This window comes from Equus quagga, chromosome 7 (genome assembly GCF_021613505.1).
Source record: "Equus quagga isolate Etosha38 chromosome 7, UCLA_HA_Equagga_1.0, whole genome shotgun sequence".
NCBI lineage: Eukaryota > Metazoa > Chordata > Mammalia > Perissodactyla > Equidae > Equus > Equus quagga.
In genome coordinates, this window is record NC_060273.1 from 3087003 (window position 1) to 3104594 (window position 17592).

The 17592-nt window shown below is 45.7% G+C and overlaps 1 protein-coding gene across 1 annotated transcript; it reads right to left on the reverse strand.

Moving 5' to 3' along the window:
- Nucleotides 1–6414: 6414 nt before the first annotated feature.
- On the reverse strand, nt 6415–14916 carry ZNF597 (zinc finger protein 597). The gene is made up of 3 exons (XM_046668523.1): nt 14527–14916; nt 13502–13628; nt 6415–11558 (listed from the first exon to the last, which is right to left on the reverse strand). Exons 1-3 carry the CDS (start codon nt 14557–14559, stop codon nt 10444–10446), a joined length of 1275 nt encoding a protein of 424 aa, XP_046524479.1. The 5' UTR covers nt 14560–14916; the 3' UTR covers nt 6415–10443.
- Between the last annotated feature and the right edge of the window lie 2676 nt (nt 14917–17592).

Below are 17592 nucleotides of genomic sequence, written 5' to 3' on the forward strand. Positions count from 1 at the left end.
GCGGGAGGGAAGGCCTGAGCTGACAGATTGAGAGTGACACAGTATTAGGAAAAGGCAGAACCCAGGAAGTGACACTGCAGAGAAGTATATTTCACATGTAGCATGAGGGCTTCAAGCCAAAGACAATGTCCTGAGGAAAAGTTTTAAGGCACTTGTTTTACCTTTTGAAAAACTTTAAGAAAGGAGCGTCGGGAGACAGTTCAGCATAGCCAAGTGTTTTGGTCTGTTCAGGCTGCTATAACAAAATTATCACAGACTTGGTGGCTTACAAACAACAGACATTTATTTCTCACAGTTCTGGAGGCTGGAAGTCTGAAATCAAGGTGCCAGCATGGTCAGGTCGCGTTCTGGTGAGAGGCCTCTTCCTGGTTCACAGCTGCCGTATTCTCACTGTTTCCTCTCAAGGTGGAAGCGGTGAGGGAGCTCTCTGGGGTCTTGTTTATAAGGGCACTAAGTCCCACTAATGAGGGCTCTGCCTTCATGACCTAAGCGCCTCTGAAAGCCCCTACGTCCTAATACCATCATCTTTGGGGGTTAGGATTTCAACACATGAACTGATGGAGGCGGGCACAAACATTCAGACCATAGCACCACGTGCGCGTGAACACTGGCTCTGGACAGACCTAGACCCAATCCTGGCTCTAGTCCCCCTTTCAGGTCTGTTTCTTCAACTTTCTAAGGTTTAAGTGAGAGGATCAGAGTTATGTGCCTCCAGCGGAGCCAGTGCCCCAGCACTCTAAGGCAAAGGCTCCAGTGGGAGTAAATGCCTCGCCCCTCAAGAGGCCTGCTCCTCCTTTCGAGTGGCTCTCATAGGTCTGGTCCAGCCACCACTGGAAGTGCAGACCCGTGGGCAGGGCTGCCTCAGGCAAGGCTGGCTCACAGCAAAACTGGGAGGGTGATCAACTCTGCCTCTGACTTGCCCACACTCCTCTTCCCAAACCTTTTCAAAATTACAGCGTATTGCTGGAAGAAGAACCAAGATTGCCCACATTCTACCTGTTGCAGAGGGCTAACATATGCTCAGGGTATCCCCTCTGCCTGCTTCTTCCAAGGAGAGGAGCTTATCACCTATCTCGTGTTCACTCTCTGGGTCTCCTCTGGCCCTTCTCATCCCAGTATCCTGGTTTCCTGAGCTCTCCACAAATCCTCCATCAGTTACTGCCTCTTGTCACCCTCTGAGTCCTCAAGTGAACCCAGTGTGGATCTCAGACAGGATGGTCAGGAGAGCTCCAGCTCTAGGAGCTCCAGGATCTGCTCCTTGGGGGCATCTCTGGCCATAGCCACTGATGGCACAGTCCCCATATGTGGCTAAGGGCCTCCCCGGCCCAGCTAGCTCCTCATGGCAGAGGGGTATGATGACCTGACAACAGTGTTTCAGGACCAGGATCATGGATTTGCAGGTTAGATTCCTGCCTCCTGGTGGCATCTTTTATCAGGAGGCTTTCCAGTTCTGGGGGATGGGGAGGTTCAGGGCACCCAAGTTTGCAGCCATCTTATGGCTCAGGGGACAGCCTCATATCAGCTGGGACTGGACCTGGGAATGTCACACCCTGTCTTTCTGTAGGGTGTGGCTGGGCATCTGTGTTCTCCATTTTCTGGCTGCTTTTCCCTGAAACAGACAGTACAAGTAAGCAAGAAAAGCTGACCATGCGTAGGGTCAGCCGACACGTTAGCTGAGACCCTTGTAAGGTTCTTGGTTAGAGATTGCAGCCCACTGACCTGTGCCCTTTCCAGAAGTCTCCAACCAAAACTCAAAGTCATTGTTTAGCTCTCAGCTCTCCTCAGAAGAAAACGTCTCCCTGACCATCCTGGTCAGGTGACATCTCTCTCACGGCAAAATGTGCTTCTTCTCTATAGCATTTATCACAGCTGCAAGGTCGCACTCACTTGTGATTAACGCACCTCCCTAGGAAGTTTAGAAAAACTGTAAACTCATGAAGAGGCAGGGGATCTTCTCTCCACAGAGCCACCATCAAGTCACCCAAACCAGAAACTCCAAGTCATCTCTAACTCCTTGCTCTCTCACCTCACCAAATCGTTACTTTCGCCTCCTAAATCTGTCTGGAAGACACCCCTCTTCCTCATTCCCATGAGCCCCACTACAGGCCCTCATCTCTCACTCGCTCTCTTGCAGCAGCCTCCTGAGTGTCTGTCGTCTCCGAGCTTGTCTCAATCTACAGCATCTGACTGCAGAGTTATCCCCATAATGCAGGTCGCATCGAAACCCTGTCCCTGCATTCCTGCCCTACCATCGTACCCGGACGCCCCTCACCCGGGGGCGGCGCGCGGGGGCGCAGACGGCAGCTGATTCGGCCCGTGGAGTGGGGAGCCGGACGCGGTGTCCGGGACGCTCCGCCGGGCTCCGCACTTGCTCGAAGGGAGTCGATGGGTCCCCCGGGGCCTTAGCTCTCCCATCCCCAGGGTTCTCCAGGTACGTCCGCTCAGGATCCAAAAGGTTCAGCACGCGACCTGTCCCCCGGAACGAGCCCTGGGCAAAATATCCCAGAGGAACCCATCAGGCATTGGGACCAGAGGGCAAAGTAGCCTGAGGGTGAGGGGCGGGGCCTAGACAGGAAGTGGCCTGTTTCCTCCTCTCTGATTGGGCCATCCGGCCTCCAAGCCAAAGAAGCCTCGCCTCCCATTGCCTCTCACAGCTGTCAATGTGAATAGGGGCCCTACCGCCGTGGAGCCCTCTGGGAAATGTAGTTCCAGCTGGTTCCACGTCCCCCTCAGGAGGCGTCCGCGCGGTTGCTCGCTTGGGACAGTTAGCTCGCGCTGAAAGGATGTCCTGGAGGTTCACTCATTAATCTTTTCATTCTTGTGACAAATATTTATTGAATGCCTGCTACACTCCAGGCACCATTAGATGCTGGGGATCTAATGGTGAACGCAGACGACGTGCATGCAGTCTTAGAAAGCCCAGTATAGAGGGGGAAACAGATATGAATCAAATAATTACACAAACAAATGTAAAACTGCAGCCATAACTACTAAGAAAAAAATAAACAGGAATCATGTGATGAGAAGTGACTAGGGAAGGCTCTACTTGAGATAGGAAGGTCAGGGCCCCTCAGCTTTCTCCTGCCAGGGCAGTCACTTGATGTTGCAACAAGTCTCCTTCTCTCTTGCAGTAATGATTCCTCAGAGATATACCTCACAGCATCTCCCTGGACCCTTACCCACTTTGAGGTAGACTTCATGATTATTCTCTTGGCATTTGAGGAGACTGAGACTCAATCATTTTCTGGAGTTTGCACGGCTCATAGGAAGCTGGGCAATTTAACAGCACACCTTCAACAATGCACCTTAGACTTCCATCATGTCTCCTTCTACTTCCCAGCATATCCTACAGTCCAGCCCTATTTTCTGCATGTGTAAAATGTGAATGAGAATGGTGAAATAATCCAAGAAAAGTGCTTAGCACAGGAAGGCCAGACACCAGCCAAGCACTTGAGTATGTTACCATTTCCATCACTGTCCTAATTACCCCTCTGAGTCTCTACTCTGACTTACCCGTTACTTTTCACCCCAGCACCCATCCTCTCCTTAAAGTACCCTAAGTATCCCTTAGGGAGTCACCTCTTCTCTCACACTTTGTCCATGTGATTTTGGTGGGGCTGACCCCAACCACAGCTCCAGGAGGGCACATGAGAACCAGGCCTGGCCAGTATACTCCATCCTCCTGGTCACAGTGGTTGTATCAGGGATGGGCTCATGAGCCAAATCAGTCAAATGAAACAACTTCCAATCGGAATGTGGACCTGCTGGCCAAGTCGCAGTTGTTCCATGATATTCAGAGTGTCAACACCCTCTCTTGGAATTTCCTAGGCAGCACAGACTTCAAGTGTAGCACCATAATGCCCACTTTGGGTGCTTGCCCCTCTCCGGCTGAGGGGACCTTCTAAGATGGGAACAGCACAGGCAATGATGTTTTGGGGCCAGGTGTCCTCTGGTCCAGTGATGTGAGCTACTTTAATCACTAACAGTTTACTCCCAGAAGGTTCAAGGCAGTAAGATGTAGAACCAGCTTGTTCAAGTCTCCTTCTCTGTTTTATTAGTTCAACACAATTCTATTTGAATACAAACATCACTTTTATCTCACTTCCTTCCAACGTGGCTTGTAGCAATTGTGCATCTTTGCTAAATTATTCCTTTCAAGCCTATAGAGCATGATAACGTTTTTATCCTGAGAACCGTTTTAGTCAAGCTTTTTGCTAACTTCCTTACAGCTTCCCTGGGCTGCAGTTACACCTCTTGCCTGCTTGTAACTGACAGCACCACTGCCTACTCCCCTTCCTCCAGTCAGTCTTATAGGTGTATCCAACAGTATAAAAGTGACAGAGCTGGGGCTGGCCCAGTGGCATAGCGGTTGGGTCTGGGTGCTCTGCTTCGGTGGCCAGGGTTCGCCAGTTTGGATCTCAGGCAAAGACCTACGCACCGCTTATCAAGTCATGCTGTGGTGGGCATCCCACATATAAAGTAGAGGAAGATAGACAGGGATGTTAGCTCAGGGCCAATCTTCCTCAGCAAAAAAAGAGGAGGATTGGTGGGGGATGTTAGCTCAGGGCTAATCTTCCTCAAAAAAAAGGTGACAGAGCCAAAGAAGTTTCATTCTTTCAATGCACAATTTTAAGCACTTGCTATGCCTGGTCCCTGCCCCCACAGAGACATTAAACCACTAGTTATATAATTAGTATTCAATTACAAGCACGGTAAGTTCTATGAGGAGGGGAAAATAAAGGAAGTAGAGGGATGTTCCAGGTAAAAGGAAAAGTATGTTTATAAGTCTTGAGGAATTAAAGAGCTTGGTATATTTGAACAACTGAAAGTGCAGCTGAAGAAAGAGAATGAAGAAGAGAGCAGCTGGAGTTGGAGTTGGCAGGGAAGTAATGGTTAGGAAGGTCACATTGAAAATTTTGGACATCATCCTAAGGACAATGGGAAGCCAGTGGAAGACATCAGGTTGGAAGGTGACATGATCAGATGTGCTGGCAGGGAACAAGAGTGATGTGAGAGAGGAGGAGAGGGCTATTTCAGTCAATCCAGGCTCCATGCTGTTAGCTAAGGGTGGAGACAGAGAGAAGCAGTCAGATTTGAAAGATATTTTTGAGGTAGAATCCACAGGACTTGATGATTGAATGGATGAGGAGCAGAGGAAGAGGCAGTGTGTGTTGGTAGCATAAGCAATTGTGTGGATGTTGGTGCCACATGCTGCAGGCCGAACAGATCAGGTGCTAAACGCATGAGTTCGGTTTGGGGCAGGTGTTTCGATGCCTTAGAGACATCCAAAGGAAGATCTCTCCTAGGCACTTGAATGTAGGGATCTGGAGTGCAGAGGAAAGGAGAAATCTAGACATCAAGTGGGGTCTTCGTAGTCATCGAAGTGGCTAAGCGCACTTGGGGAGACCATGTACTCAGATGAGCACAGGGTACACTCTAGTAAGCAGAAGCATATTAGAATTCGGCCGCGAGACACAGAAAGCCGACGAGGAGACTGGCGCTGATTCTAGAGAGAAGATACTCTACCCAGGGCAAGTAAGAAGCACAAAGCATCCCTTTCAACAAGCCAGGCATACAGGCAGGGCGAGCCCGTAGCTTCGCCTTGCCAAAGAAGGGTTAGGGCTGCGGAGGTAGCGCGGGGCTTCTTCTCCCGTCCCCAGGACGGTCAGTGCCTGGACTCGCGGGACGGAGATTCGGGCTGGCCTCCGACAGTCACACCGGCGTTATCTTCCTGCCGGTGCGGAGGGAGAATCCCGAGGAGCCCCTCGACAAATGCTCTCGCTCTCGCCGCCCAGTTTCTGCGGAGATCGGTTCGCAGTGGCAGGTGCGCAAGGGTCGAGCGCGGCCGAGCTCGTAGCAGAGCTCCCACCGCCCACCGCACCTCAACACTCCCAGGGGTGCGCAGCGGCGCCCCCAGAAGAGGGCGCCGAAAGTAAGCGCGCAACTTCCGGTCTCGGCTTCACGGGCCGCTCTAGCACGTCTCATCTCGTTGGCATTTCCGCCAACCTGCGCTGCAGATTGCCAGGCTCCAGCCGCACGGTCTCCCCCAGGCCGCGCAAAGCCTTCTGGGAGCCCTAGCCAGCGCACCACCCCGCCTACCTCCTCCCCTCGGCTCCAGGCGGAGACCCACGAGGGCAATCGCCGCTCTCGTGGCTGGAGGTATGTGGCCCTGTACCGCCGCCGTGGAGCAAAGGCTGGAAGGGAAATCGACGTCTAGTGCTGTGTCCCGGAGTAGTGATGGAATTTTCTTCTAAGTTCTGGGAAGCAAACGATTTTACTTCCATTATTACGGCCATTCATTCACCCTCTCCAAAACACAATCCCGCCTGTCTTCAAAATTCATCTTATTACCATCTAAAACCACTGAAGTGTAAAAAAAAAAAGTTCACCTCATAGCCATCATTATTTAAAAAAGCATTTATTAGATGCCAAATTGCACATCGGATAGACATAATCACTGCCTGATGAGAGCTTGCAATCTAGAGCTGACTGATGAGAATGCACCAAAAACAGTAAAATCGAAACATTAAACAGACATAAACAGTACAAGTGCATAAAACAAACATACTTCTGAGGTATCCAAAGGAACTAGAAATTGCAGCATATTCTCAGGTTTATATAAATGTATGTGTCATATTCCCATCCTCCCCAGACTGTTAATGTGAGGAGAGATGTCAAAAAATAAAAGATGAAACACCAGTAGTCAGATGGGCCATGAAAAGATGGGTAATGGTCATCTTGGTATCAGATCAATAGCTCTCTCAATCTATAAAACTAAAACAGATGAATACACTTCTAATGAAGATCATTTAGTTACTTTCAAACAGATGGTCAAAGCAAAAACCCTTTCCTACTGAAATCCTATAGCGATAACAAGTTTAATAAACAATTCAAAATAGACTCTATTCAGATAAACTATAGCCTGCTTTGTACGTATATGCAGTAAATTGTCAGATTACTTTGAGCAAAATCGTCGGTATCAGATCGTATACCATGCTGCAGTCATCAGAACAATGCCACTTATTTATATGGGATCTCAGGAGTCAAAGATTCAAAATGGCACTTGCTGTGAAATGTCACTTGCTTTTAGTCTTAACTCCCTGAATTACTGGGTTAGTCATTTTCTATGTTAAATGGGGAGATGTGAATGAAGTATTACCCAATGTAACAAAGGTCCTAAACAAAGCCATTTTGAGTCCAACTCCTTCAAGAATAACAACTAAATTCCACAATTTCTTTAATTACAAAGTATAAACTGTTGACATCTGAATACTACTGGAACAATGCTGTTTTCCTCAGTGATGGCTGTTACAGACCCTGATATGCTGGCAATCACATTAAGGATTTGATAAACATTTTCATCACTGCATCAACAAAAACCAAGAAATTTATTCAAGACTTAATTTCTTCAGTACAGAGTTTTCACTCTGCACGGTGGATCAACATCCATGCTACAAAATGTAGTGAACCAACTGTTCAAAGCAATAAACTCCTGCATTTAGTTTTTCATCCCTATATTAACTTTTATCCAGTATATGTTAATGCTAACCTGGTAGGCTAATATCATCTCTGGGTTAATGACAATCTGTGGAATCTATCTCCATCAGTTGACACTGTAAAGAGAAGGGTAAAAAAACCATCATCATAAAAACAGCATGGATCGCACTGGCAGATACTGACCTCTTCCTTCAGCAACTTGGGCTCAGAGCAGCTTGAATTACATCCAGCAAATGTGTTTAGGTTCAGATGCACAAAAAGGCAACAACGGAAAATATGCCTCTTTCACAGTAACTGACACTCAGAGCTTTGGGTTTCTTTTTAACTTTTTCCTGCATACCAATCACTAACAATATTACACCAAAAAGGCATTTTAATTAGACTCACGGGTATGTTAATGTTTTTGCAGAAGTGCTATTTTTCTAATCTCTTTTGGAGGTTTGGCATAATCTTCCAAAATCTGGAAAATAAAGAAAAATGTAAAACCTGAAGTTCATCGTGAAGGAAGCCTCATCTGGAAAGACGACTTTTCGTCTTGAGGTGCAGAATAGCACTGATGGCATAAATCCTCACCTTGCCCTATTCTTTCTTAGGAGCAGACGAAAGGATGACAGCTTCTATCTGTATGTCAGCCCCATTCTGTCCAAGTGCCTTCTAAGACAGACTTCCCTACTTCTTTCTGCAGCAACTCTGCTAGGAGGAGCCGCTTTCCCAATTTTATTCCCCACCCTGCAACTCTTCATTCAGTCAGCTGAAATATGAGAGCCCCTAATATGTACTGATGAGGCACCATGCCAGCTGCTCCCACTAAAGGCAGAGCAGGAGAGCAGGGAGATTGGTGCTTCCTGGCATTTGGCAAAGATCATTATATCCCAGAGCTGGCTGCTAAGAAATCTAACTGGAGACCATTTTTCTACACAATTCTAAGCACCTCAGACAGACAGACTTGCTGAAGAAAAACCTACAGAAGACCTTGCTTTTTTATTTAAGACCCTGAAGCCCCAGCAGACTGCTGTCCTGTATCCTAAGAGTGGAGACATCAGAAACAAAGAGCCAAGTGTGACCTTGACATACAGAGCACGGGGTCTCAACTGTGGATCTGCAAACAAGAAATAAGAACAAAAAAAGGGAAAAAGGAATACCCCTCCCTGGGGTAGGGGTATTGGCTTCTATTTTCCTTACTCATCAACCATATCTTCCGGCTTAAGAGCTTACAGCAGTAACCAGCATCTTTTTGTACATTCAATTCTCAATCTGCTGTTCTGTAGGAAGACCACATCTTCCAGGTACTACGTGCCATCCAGTTAGTCCTACAGATGCCTATTATTGCTCATGAGGTTTCCCAGTGATAATATCATTTTAGCAAATGCTGTATTTAAATAGAATAAGACCATTCTCACATCCCAGTCAAAAGCCCATTTAAATGCTGTTTTGCTGGCAGGTACACAATTATGCTTTAAAGAGAAATCCCATATGAATGTATATTTACAAGATTCTCTGGATCTTTAACATTAATAACCATTCCATTTAGCAATATTTTGCTCCAATATTTATACATAACAGCAGTATCGAAAGACCTGTATATTGTCAAGTATTTTGGTTAAACCTAACAATTTTCTATATGTATTTTTCTTTGGCAATGAGGAAATTTTTTTTCACTAAAACCATAAGGACTGTACTCTGTAGTTTGCAATCTCTCATCTGATCGTAGGGATGGGAGTTTAAACTTGAGGTCCTGGAGAGTCTTTCTGTTGCTTTATAACCACAAATATAAGTCAGGCTTGAGATACAGCACAAAGGGAGTGAAGGGGTTCCAGGAGGCACATGCACAGGGTACCCCCATGAGGACCACCCTCACCCACCTATCTCAGCTGCTTGCAGTGCTAATATGTGGTGCACATGCCAACACATAACACGGTGTCTCAGAATGCACGGCCTTCAGCATCAGAGAGACCCAAGATGAAATGCCAGCTTCAGCACATTGCTATTGTTGTGTCTTGTGGAAGGTACTGACTTTACCCACTAGGGGCTTCAGTTTCCTCATTTATGAAATGATAGTAGTCCTTTCTCTGTCATAGATTTATTCTGAAGATTAAATTAGGTAATATACCAAAAGTATCTAACATGCTCACTAAACAATAGTTACTATTATTCATAGCAAGGCAGGTAATGTGCTTCAGTAGAGACTTGGAGGTAAACATTCTCAGAGAAGAGTAAGTATCTTTCCCTCGATCAAGTCCAGGCACCAGAAAGGGCTATAGTCAGACTGCCAAATTCCTCGTAAATGCTTGAATCACAAAGGCCACTGGCATCAGATCTGAGAATGGGAACTCCCCGGATACTAACAGCTGTCATGGCACCAACTAGTACCCCTGTTTGGGAACTTTTCACATGTGGGGGAAAAAAGGCTCCTAAACCCCTCCAGAAATTCACATGTAAAACAAGAATAATCACATACAAATATTACATTCAGATCATTACAGCCAAAAAAAAAAGTATAAAACAGGTATAAAAGTAGTTACTTTCCTAGATACTATATCTGCAGAACTGGCAAAAAATAAATAAATTCTCCTCCTTCTAAAACTTACTTAGAAACCATGTAAACAAAATTAAAAGAACTGTAGCAATAACCTTCATTTTCATGAAAAGTGAATTTAAAAAAAGTTCTGTGTTGTTCTCTGGCTCATACAAATGGAATCTGAACAGTAATTGAGTTACTGAGTTAGAATCCTGGTTTCATTCACTACCTGTGACATTAATTTATGTTTCCTCAATTATAAAATAGAAATCATAGTGCCTAAATCAAGATTGTGATGAAATTAAGTGACATATTATGTGGGACGTGTGTAAAGTGCTTAGTATAACGCCTAGGACATAAAGGGTAATTGTTGCCCAGTTTTCGGTATAGATACTGAAACCACAAGTGTTAATGAGACTTTGCTATATTTACATGGTGTTTTTTGTATGGGTTCGCTGATGAGTAACGAGATGCGTATTCAACCTGAAACTTTTCCCACACCTGGTACATCTAAAAGGTTCCTCTCCTGTGTGGCTCTTCTGGTGGCATGCAAGCTCTGAGCCCAAAATAAAACTTTTTGCACATGTTTTGCATGTATGGGGCTTTTCCCCTCTATGAATGCTCTGATGGGAAATAAGCTCAGAAATACGAAGAAAGGTCATTGCACACTCAGGACATTTTAAGGGTTTGAATTTTGAGAATGAAAGCAAATTTTCCCTACAATCACTACAGTATTCAGAATCATCCTTGTGGCCCTTCTCAGGGAGGGCAGGGTGTGAAGGCTGCCTGAAGCATTTCACACACTGAGTGGACCGGTACTGGGTGGCTGATGAGTGCATTTTCTCACGCAAAGCAAGATTTGCTTTCCGACCAAAATGTTTACCACAGTTAGTACATTCATAGGCTTTTTTGGCAGCGTGGGTTTTCTGATGTTGTGCCAATCCTGGGAGCCACATAAAACCTCTCCCACATATGCCACATGTGTAGGGCTTCTCCTTCTTGTGGGTATTCATGTGCCGAGACAGATGCGAGTGTTGGCGGAAGCTGCTGCCGCATTCAGCACACTGATAAGGCTTCTCGCCAGTATGGATTCTCCTGTGTGTCCTCAGGTTGGCTCTATGATTGAAAATCTTCCCACAGTCACTACATGTATACTTTTTCTCTCCCAAATGCGTTTTCTGATGCAAAACAAGGTGTGAATTATCACTGAAGCTTTGGTCACATTCAGGACACTTGAAGGAATTTTTGGCTTCTTCCCCAGGACATTCAAGAATTTCAGAAAGTGCTCTGGTTCCTAAACATTGAGATAGTTCTATTAATGGGGTATGGTTTTCAATGGTAACTAAAAGGCTTATGAACCTTTTCTTGCAAGCAGAAGTTCCACCTGATATTTTCCTTTCAAGGTTTCCAACTCCATTCTCAGAGGATTCTTCTGGGTAACAGACAAGGGGCACGGCAATGGAGTACTTTTCTAGGGCAAGCTCTTCACGTCCCATAGATTCTACATTTACCTGCTGATTAATGTCAGTCTTGCCTTCCCCTCCTGTTGATAAAAACAAAACAAAGCAAAACATAGACAATACCCTCAAGTGGTACTGGGGAAAGAACAAGCTAAGGTAGTTACACTGAAGACCAGGAAACTGTAGATGCCTTATCCTATAACCCAGACACCAGTAATATACAAAGTCAGGCACCAGCAGGCTCTACTGGCTTCCCAAAGGATCTAGTTCTAGGTGAGCCTGTGAGGGGTGGAAGCAGAAAATAGCTATAACTAAGTCAGCTTCCAATGAGACAGAGGAACTAAGGGCCATCTTGGTAGACACTGTCTAGAGGTGGGGTTTTCCAGTTAGTCTATTTAGGTCTCAAGAGCTTTTCATCATTTAAGCAATCTCAAGTAACAGCAGAGCAACCACAACTGGAATAGAGATTGGGATTCATCTTTATCAAGAAAGGAAGAGAGAAAGTACTTTTCTGCTAGCTGAGAAACACCCTTGGTTTTTAGAAATAGTTTTATTGTCACCAGAAGAGTTCTCCAAAATTTCTTTACTCTTACCGAGGAAAGATCAAGGTAGAGCTGCTACGCATACTGCAGGCAAATAATAACCAATATCACTGCTAGCATAGCTAACAAAACTCAGGCCTGCCAAAAAGCATTCCTTTTTAATATTTCTTAATATTAAAATATTCTTAATTTATAAAGCCAATATAAAAGGGTATTTCCTTCCAAAGGAACAGCCTTTTGACTGCCTCAGCTCACTGCCTAGAAAGTGTTTCTGGGCCACAGTGCCATGTGTGGAATCCAAACGGTACCCAGTGGTTTTGCTGATTTGAGCAGACCAAGTTCAGGGATGCCAAGGTGGCTAGAATTTGACAGCAAAATACCAGAGAAGAGACAGGTGCCCAGGTAGAGAGTTCTGGGCCTCTAGATGGGGTTCTCTTAAGTCTTTGGTTGAGTACTAATCTGTAAGTGCTTGTGGGGAAACTACCCCAGGCCAAGGAAAGAACCACCAAAAAGAAGTAGACAGAACAATCTCCAGAGTTCACAAAATAGTTCAACAGTTCATGCTCCCACCAGCCAAACTGGAAAGACCCCCTAACACACATCGGGCAGTATCCTAGGACAGTGCCTTAGCAGCAGGCCAAATCAGCCCTAAACTAAGGGTTGCTCTGAATACACCCTAACAAAGCAAAAAGCAAGCCTTGAAAGGATCATATTGATACCAAGTAACTTAAATGCATCCCACAACAAATTCCAAAATTTTTTTTTTAAATACAACAAAAGCCAGCACCCAAAAACAAAACACTCATGATGCCCAGCATCCAATCAAAAATTACCACGCATATATACAAAGCAGCAGAAAAATATGACCCATAACTAAGAGCAAAATCAATCAACAGAAACAGACCCTGAAACGACATTCTTTCTAGTAGAAAGAATGCTAGAAGAACAATTGTAAATATACTTCCTATGTTCAAGAAGGTACAGGAAAACATGAACAGGATGAGAAGAGAAGTGGAAAATATTAACTATGAGTTATGGGATAGTTCCAGCAGTCAACCCTAGTCAGGGATAAAATCTACTCAGGTATAGGGAGTATTTCTGCATATAGTTGCCTTTAGATAAGAAAGGTGTAGCACCCCCTTTAGAGTAACTCAATTTTCAATCTTTAGCAAATGATAGTTACCTATACTAATGGGGTTTTTGCAAGTAAAACTGTGAATTTACTGTAACAAATATTTGGGAAGACTACCAGGTACTGCTATGACCCCTGCAAAACTAGTCCTGTACTAAACAGGACTTTTGACTTTTAAAAATCATGTCATCCTTTGAAAATTGCACTCTCATGCAACTTCTTATGACAGCAACATAAATAAGCCAGGAATAGGCCCCACTCCCCTACACCAACATGTGGATGGGATGGGACATGGAATCCTAATCCTAGAACTGACCAAAGTTCCAAAATGCAAGGAAAACAACTGCCTTACCTATCAAGGCCATATCCTCGAAACACTCCTGTGTGGCATCTCTGCTGAGGGACCTCTGGGCAGGGTGCAGACTCACACACTCCTCTTGAGAAAAATACACAGCCAGATCCTCAAACAGCATTGGTCCCTGAAACAACATGAGAGCCCATCTCAGGACAAGAGGCCCGAAGGCCACGCTCCCTCACTCAGTCTAGGAAGGCTGAGAAGAGCTAGAAACATCAGATGCAACGGAGAAAAGGGCTTGTTGTAAAAGGTTCCTGAGTGCTTGGAATGGGATATAAATGGGTTCTAAGGGCTAGTGGTGGGGACTGGGAAGGAGGGAGTAAAAATGGACATAATTTTTGAGGCAGCAGTATAAGGATCAAGACAGTAAAGTGTGAGAAGTTCTAGAAGAGACTTCTAGAAAGGACTACTAAAAGAGAAAAGATGAGGGAACACCTCTTGGGGAGGGAAACCATCAAGTAAGGATGCTCTAAGGGAAAGGAGAAGACTGAGCAGCCCAGGAAGAATCATGAAAGGGATGGGGGTTCCACAGTTGTTCCAACATCCTTCTACTTGTTAGTCCCTCTCTTTCTTCCCCATGACAGCCATTGCCAAGCTCACTGTAGCAACACATCCAGGCCTATTCCTCCTTCCCTAAGTTTACCAGTGCTATAAACCAATATAACTTCGATGTGATTAAGAATCACCTCGGGTTTTTGTTTGTTTTTGTTTTTATTCAACATGTGTGGAATGAAGCCTAGGAATCTGCAAGTTTGAGCAGCATTCCAGAAAGACACTTTGAGGCTCTCTGTTATAGCCTTCTGCAAGGTGCCCTGCTCTCAGTTGGGGGTTCTGAAAAAAGAAGAATTTGACAAACCATTCGCCTAGCGCAAGAAGAAAGACAGCTTGGTAAAAGGGCTATTTGGGGATCAGGAGTCCTTGCATCACGATGGGGATATCTAACCCTCTTCCAAAGGAGGAGGATAGGCAGAGGCCGAAAGTAGCGACCAGAACTTGCAGTGGGAAAAGGGACCTGGTCTCACCTGGGCCTCCACTACTGGGAGGGTGGACGCCATCTCGGTGGGTGGGAATGCCTTCTTCAAGTCGCCACGGGGACTTCAGGACACAGCCAGAAGGGGAGACGATAGTCCTTGGAAGGGCCAATTCGGCTGCAAAGCTCCTCCACGCACCCCTAGGCGTCCTCGCTTCCCCAAAGCCTTTAAGACCCGAGCCAACGGCTCCTCTCCCAGGCCCAGCCTCGGAAGGGCCGACTCCCGGGCCGACGGGTCCCACTTACCACTCCGGGACTAATGATCTTAAAAGCCTCCTGCTACTCAAACAGAAGCAACAGAAAGTGATGCCCGACCGAGACTCGAAACCGAGAACCGCGGGCACGAAGAGTCTCCCACGCTCCCATACTCCCCGATGCTGGATCTGCCGGGAAAGCCGCCGGAAGCGACCCGCCCCCAAGCGTTTACGCAACCCTGCCCTGTGATTGGCCAGCTTGACCTTGGAGGGCGCAGTCCCTCTCGCGTGTTGACCAATCGAATCCATTAACGGAGAACCGATGCCTCACCGGGCATACTGGGAGATGTAGTTTTCCCTCAATTTCTCAAAGTAAGTATTTCCGGTTCCGCTGCCTGGGTCTCCCCGGTGAGCTCGGTGCTGGCTGAACGGATGAAGTGGAGCGTTCGGGTGTTCCCGGAAGGGCGTAATGTTTCAGGGAAGAAAAGCAAACAGTCATAGAGACTCCGGAACCCGAAAGAGTAGTAATGCCGAAATGTGGGTTCGCCCGGCAGTGCCACGTGGGTCCGAAACTTGGGTCCGGCCAGGGTGAGGTAGATGAGTGTCCAGGCGTGCGTATCCTAGTCTTGACCTGAGCCGTCCCCTGTGCCTTGAGAGGACTTTGGAACCGTGGAATGTAAGGAGGTGTCTTCTGCGTGGACAAAGTTCAGATCGACGTAGGCCAGCTTGCTGGTCTGCGACCCTGTGTATTCTAGGGGCACTGTGCGCCGCGGCTGCAGTCCAGCAGGGCCAGATCAGGCTCAGAGTCACAGCTGACCTCACGCGAGAGTAGAGCCATCGGTTTGCTTCGCTGGACGTTGTATGCCTCCTAATACCTCACATTCGACCTACCCCATAGGCACATATTTTCCACTTTACTGACACTGGGTGACGGGATGTAGGGATTTGGAATTAGAAAATTGAGCTCCTTAACAAGCTCTGCCACTAATTGCTTGGGTCGTTCTGGGCAATACACAACTTTGCTTTCCTCAGCTGCAAAGAGCTCAGAATGCCCCTCTTCAGAGGGTAGTTTCAAAGAATTTGTCAGTTTACAGAGGTGTTCGTTTGAAAAAACAAGGATGATAGGTACCTAAATAGAAAATTCTGAGTAAGTCTCCATATATATTCTTATTCTAGTACCAAGCATGTGCCTGTACCTAAAAGGTTACTCAAGTAATGGTTGCATGGTTATTAAAACAATATTATCAGACTGGATAAAATGAGTAGTGGGATTTGGTGGAATATAAGATAGGATACTTTCAGCTACAAGCAAGAAAACCTAACAAAACATGGTTCAAAGGTAGGACAGTTACAGGTTAGCTAAGTCAGTGGCTCAATGACACCGTTAAATTCCCAATGCTTCCATATTTCTCCTCTGCCATCCGTAGTACGTTGGTGAAGGTGACAACAGAATCCACCTAATACATGCAGACATGCATTGTGTCATGTACCCATCCTAAACCAGTCATTATTAAGAGTAAAAAGACTACCTATCATAATTGGTTTTGGCCCATCGTGGTTCACGCCCTGGCCCTGCGGCAAGGACTCAGCCTCCCCTGACCATCCACCTGCGTAAAATCAGGGCTCTGATGGAAAGGAAAAAGAAAGAAGTAGGTAGATGTCAGATAGGTAACTAACAGTATCTGCTGCAAGTGACATCTGTAGACAGCTAGCTAATAGCTAGGCCTTGTGGGAATGAGTCACAAGAGTTACCTGAGGGTCCTAGGAGGAAGGAAAAAGGTGCTGAAAGGACGGATGGAAGAATGATAAGGACAAACTTCCCTACAGGCTAGACGGGTCCAAAGCATATGTGTAGAAGAAGAGCTAACAGTCTGGTACATGGAGAGCTAAACCAAAAGCCTGTTAATCCTAGAGGATGTACTGTTCAAGTAGTCACCTTTCCCCTCTTCCTTTGTGCTTATATTTAACGGTATTCTTATTTCAGGGATATCTCATTTTGAGCTCAGATTCTTCTGATTTGGGGTTTTGGCCCTTTCACCCAGAACAAGAGGCTCTCATAGCCCTTTCCTTTGAACTCTGTTCTCAGTATTACAAAGAGATAAACAAAATTCCCAAGGACTAGAAATGGAGCTGGTGGTATTAACTCAATGGATAACTGGAGAGACAGGGTTATCCCTGATATGGGAGAGGAAACAAAATCTTCCCTAGACCTAACCAGCAAACTAGACAAGTAGGTTAAGGAAGGAGCTTGAAAGCTCAATCTTGCTAAAAGTAAAGAGATGAGGTACGAAGTCTAAGGTAGACCAAGATTGAAAGAATAAGATTGAATGATATGCCTAACTTGATTTCTTAAAAATCAGGTGCTTGACTATAGATGCATTATATGTTCATGAGACAGATTTAATCCAAACATGAAAAATCCTTCTGCTTTTTGTCAAAACAACAATGTTTTGACAAGTTTCTTCACTTCAGCCTTTAACATATCAATAATAATAATAATCTGTATGTATTGAAGTTCTTTCTACAGCCAAACGTCTGCTTTTTCTCTGAAGATCACATCTTTTTTAAAATTAACTTTTTTTTTTGAGGAGAGATTAGCCCTGAGCTAACATCTGCTGCCAATCCTCCTCTTTTTGCTGAGGAAGACTGGCCCTGAGCCAACATCTGTGCCCATCTTCCTCTACTTTATATGTGGGACGCCTACCACAGCATGGCTTGCCAAGCGGTGCCATGCCCGCACCTGGGATCTGAACTGGTGAACCCCGGGCCACTGAAGCAGAACGTGAGAACTTAACCACTGCACCACCAGGCCGGCCTCCCAAAAATAACTTTTTATTATTACAAAAGCAGTATATGTGAGTTTT

Excerpts from the sequence above, each read along its gene's own strand:
- ZNF597 (XM_046668523.1), bottom strand. The coding sequence starts at position 14,559 with ATGGCGTCCACCCTCCCAGTAGTGGAGGCCCAG. Across the intron at positions 13,629-14,526 it reads TCCCAGTAGTGGAGGCCCAG|GGACCAATGCTGTTTGAGGA; the intron begins GTGAGACCAGGT and ends ATGTTGTTTCAG. Across the intron at positions 11,559-13,501 it reads CGAGGATATGGCCTTGATAG|GAGGGGAAGGCAAGACTGAC; the intron begins GTAAGGCAGTTG and ends TTTTATCAACAG.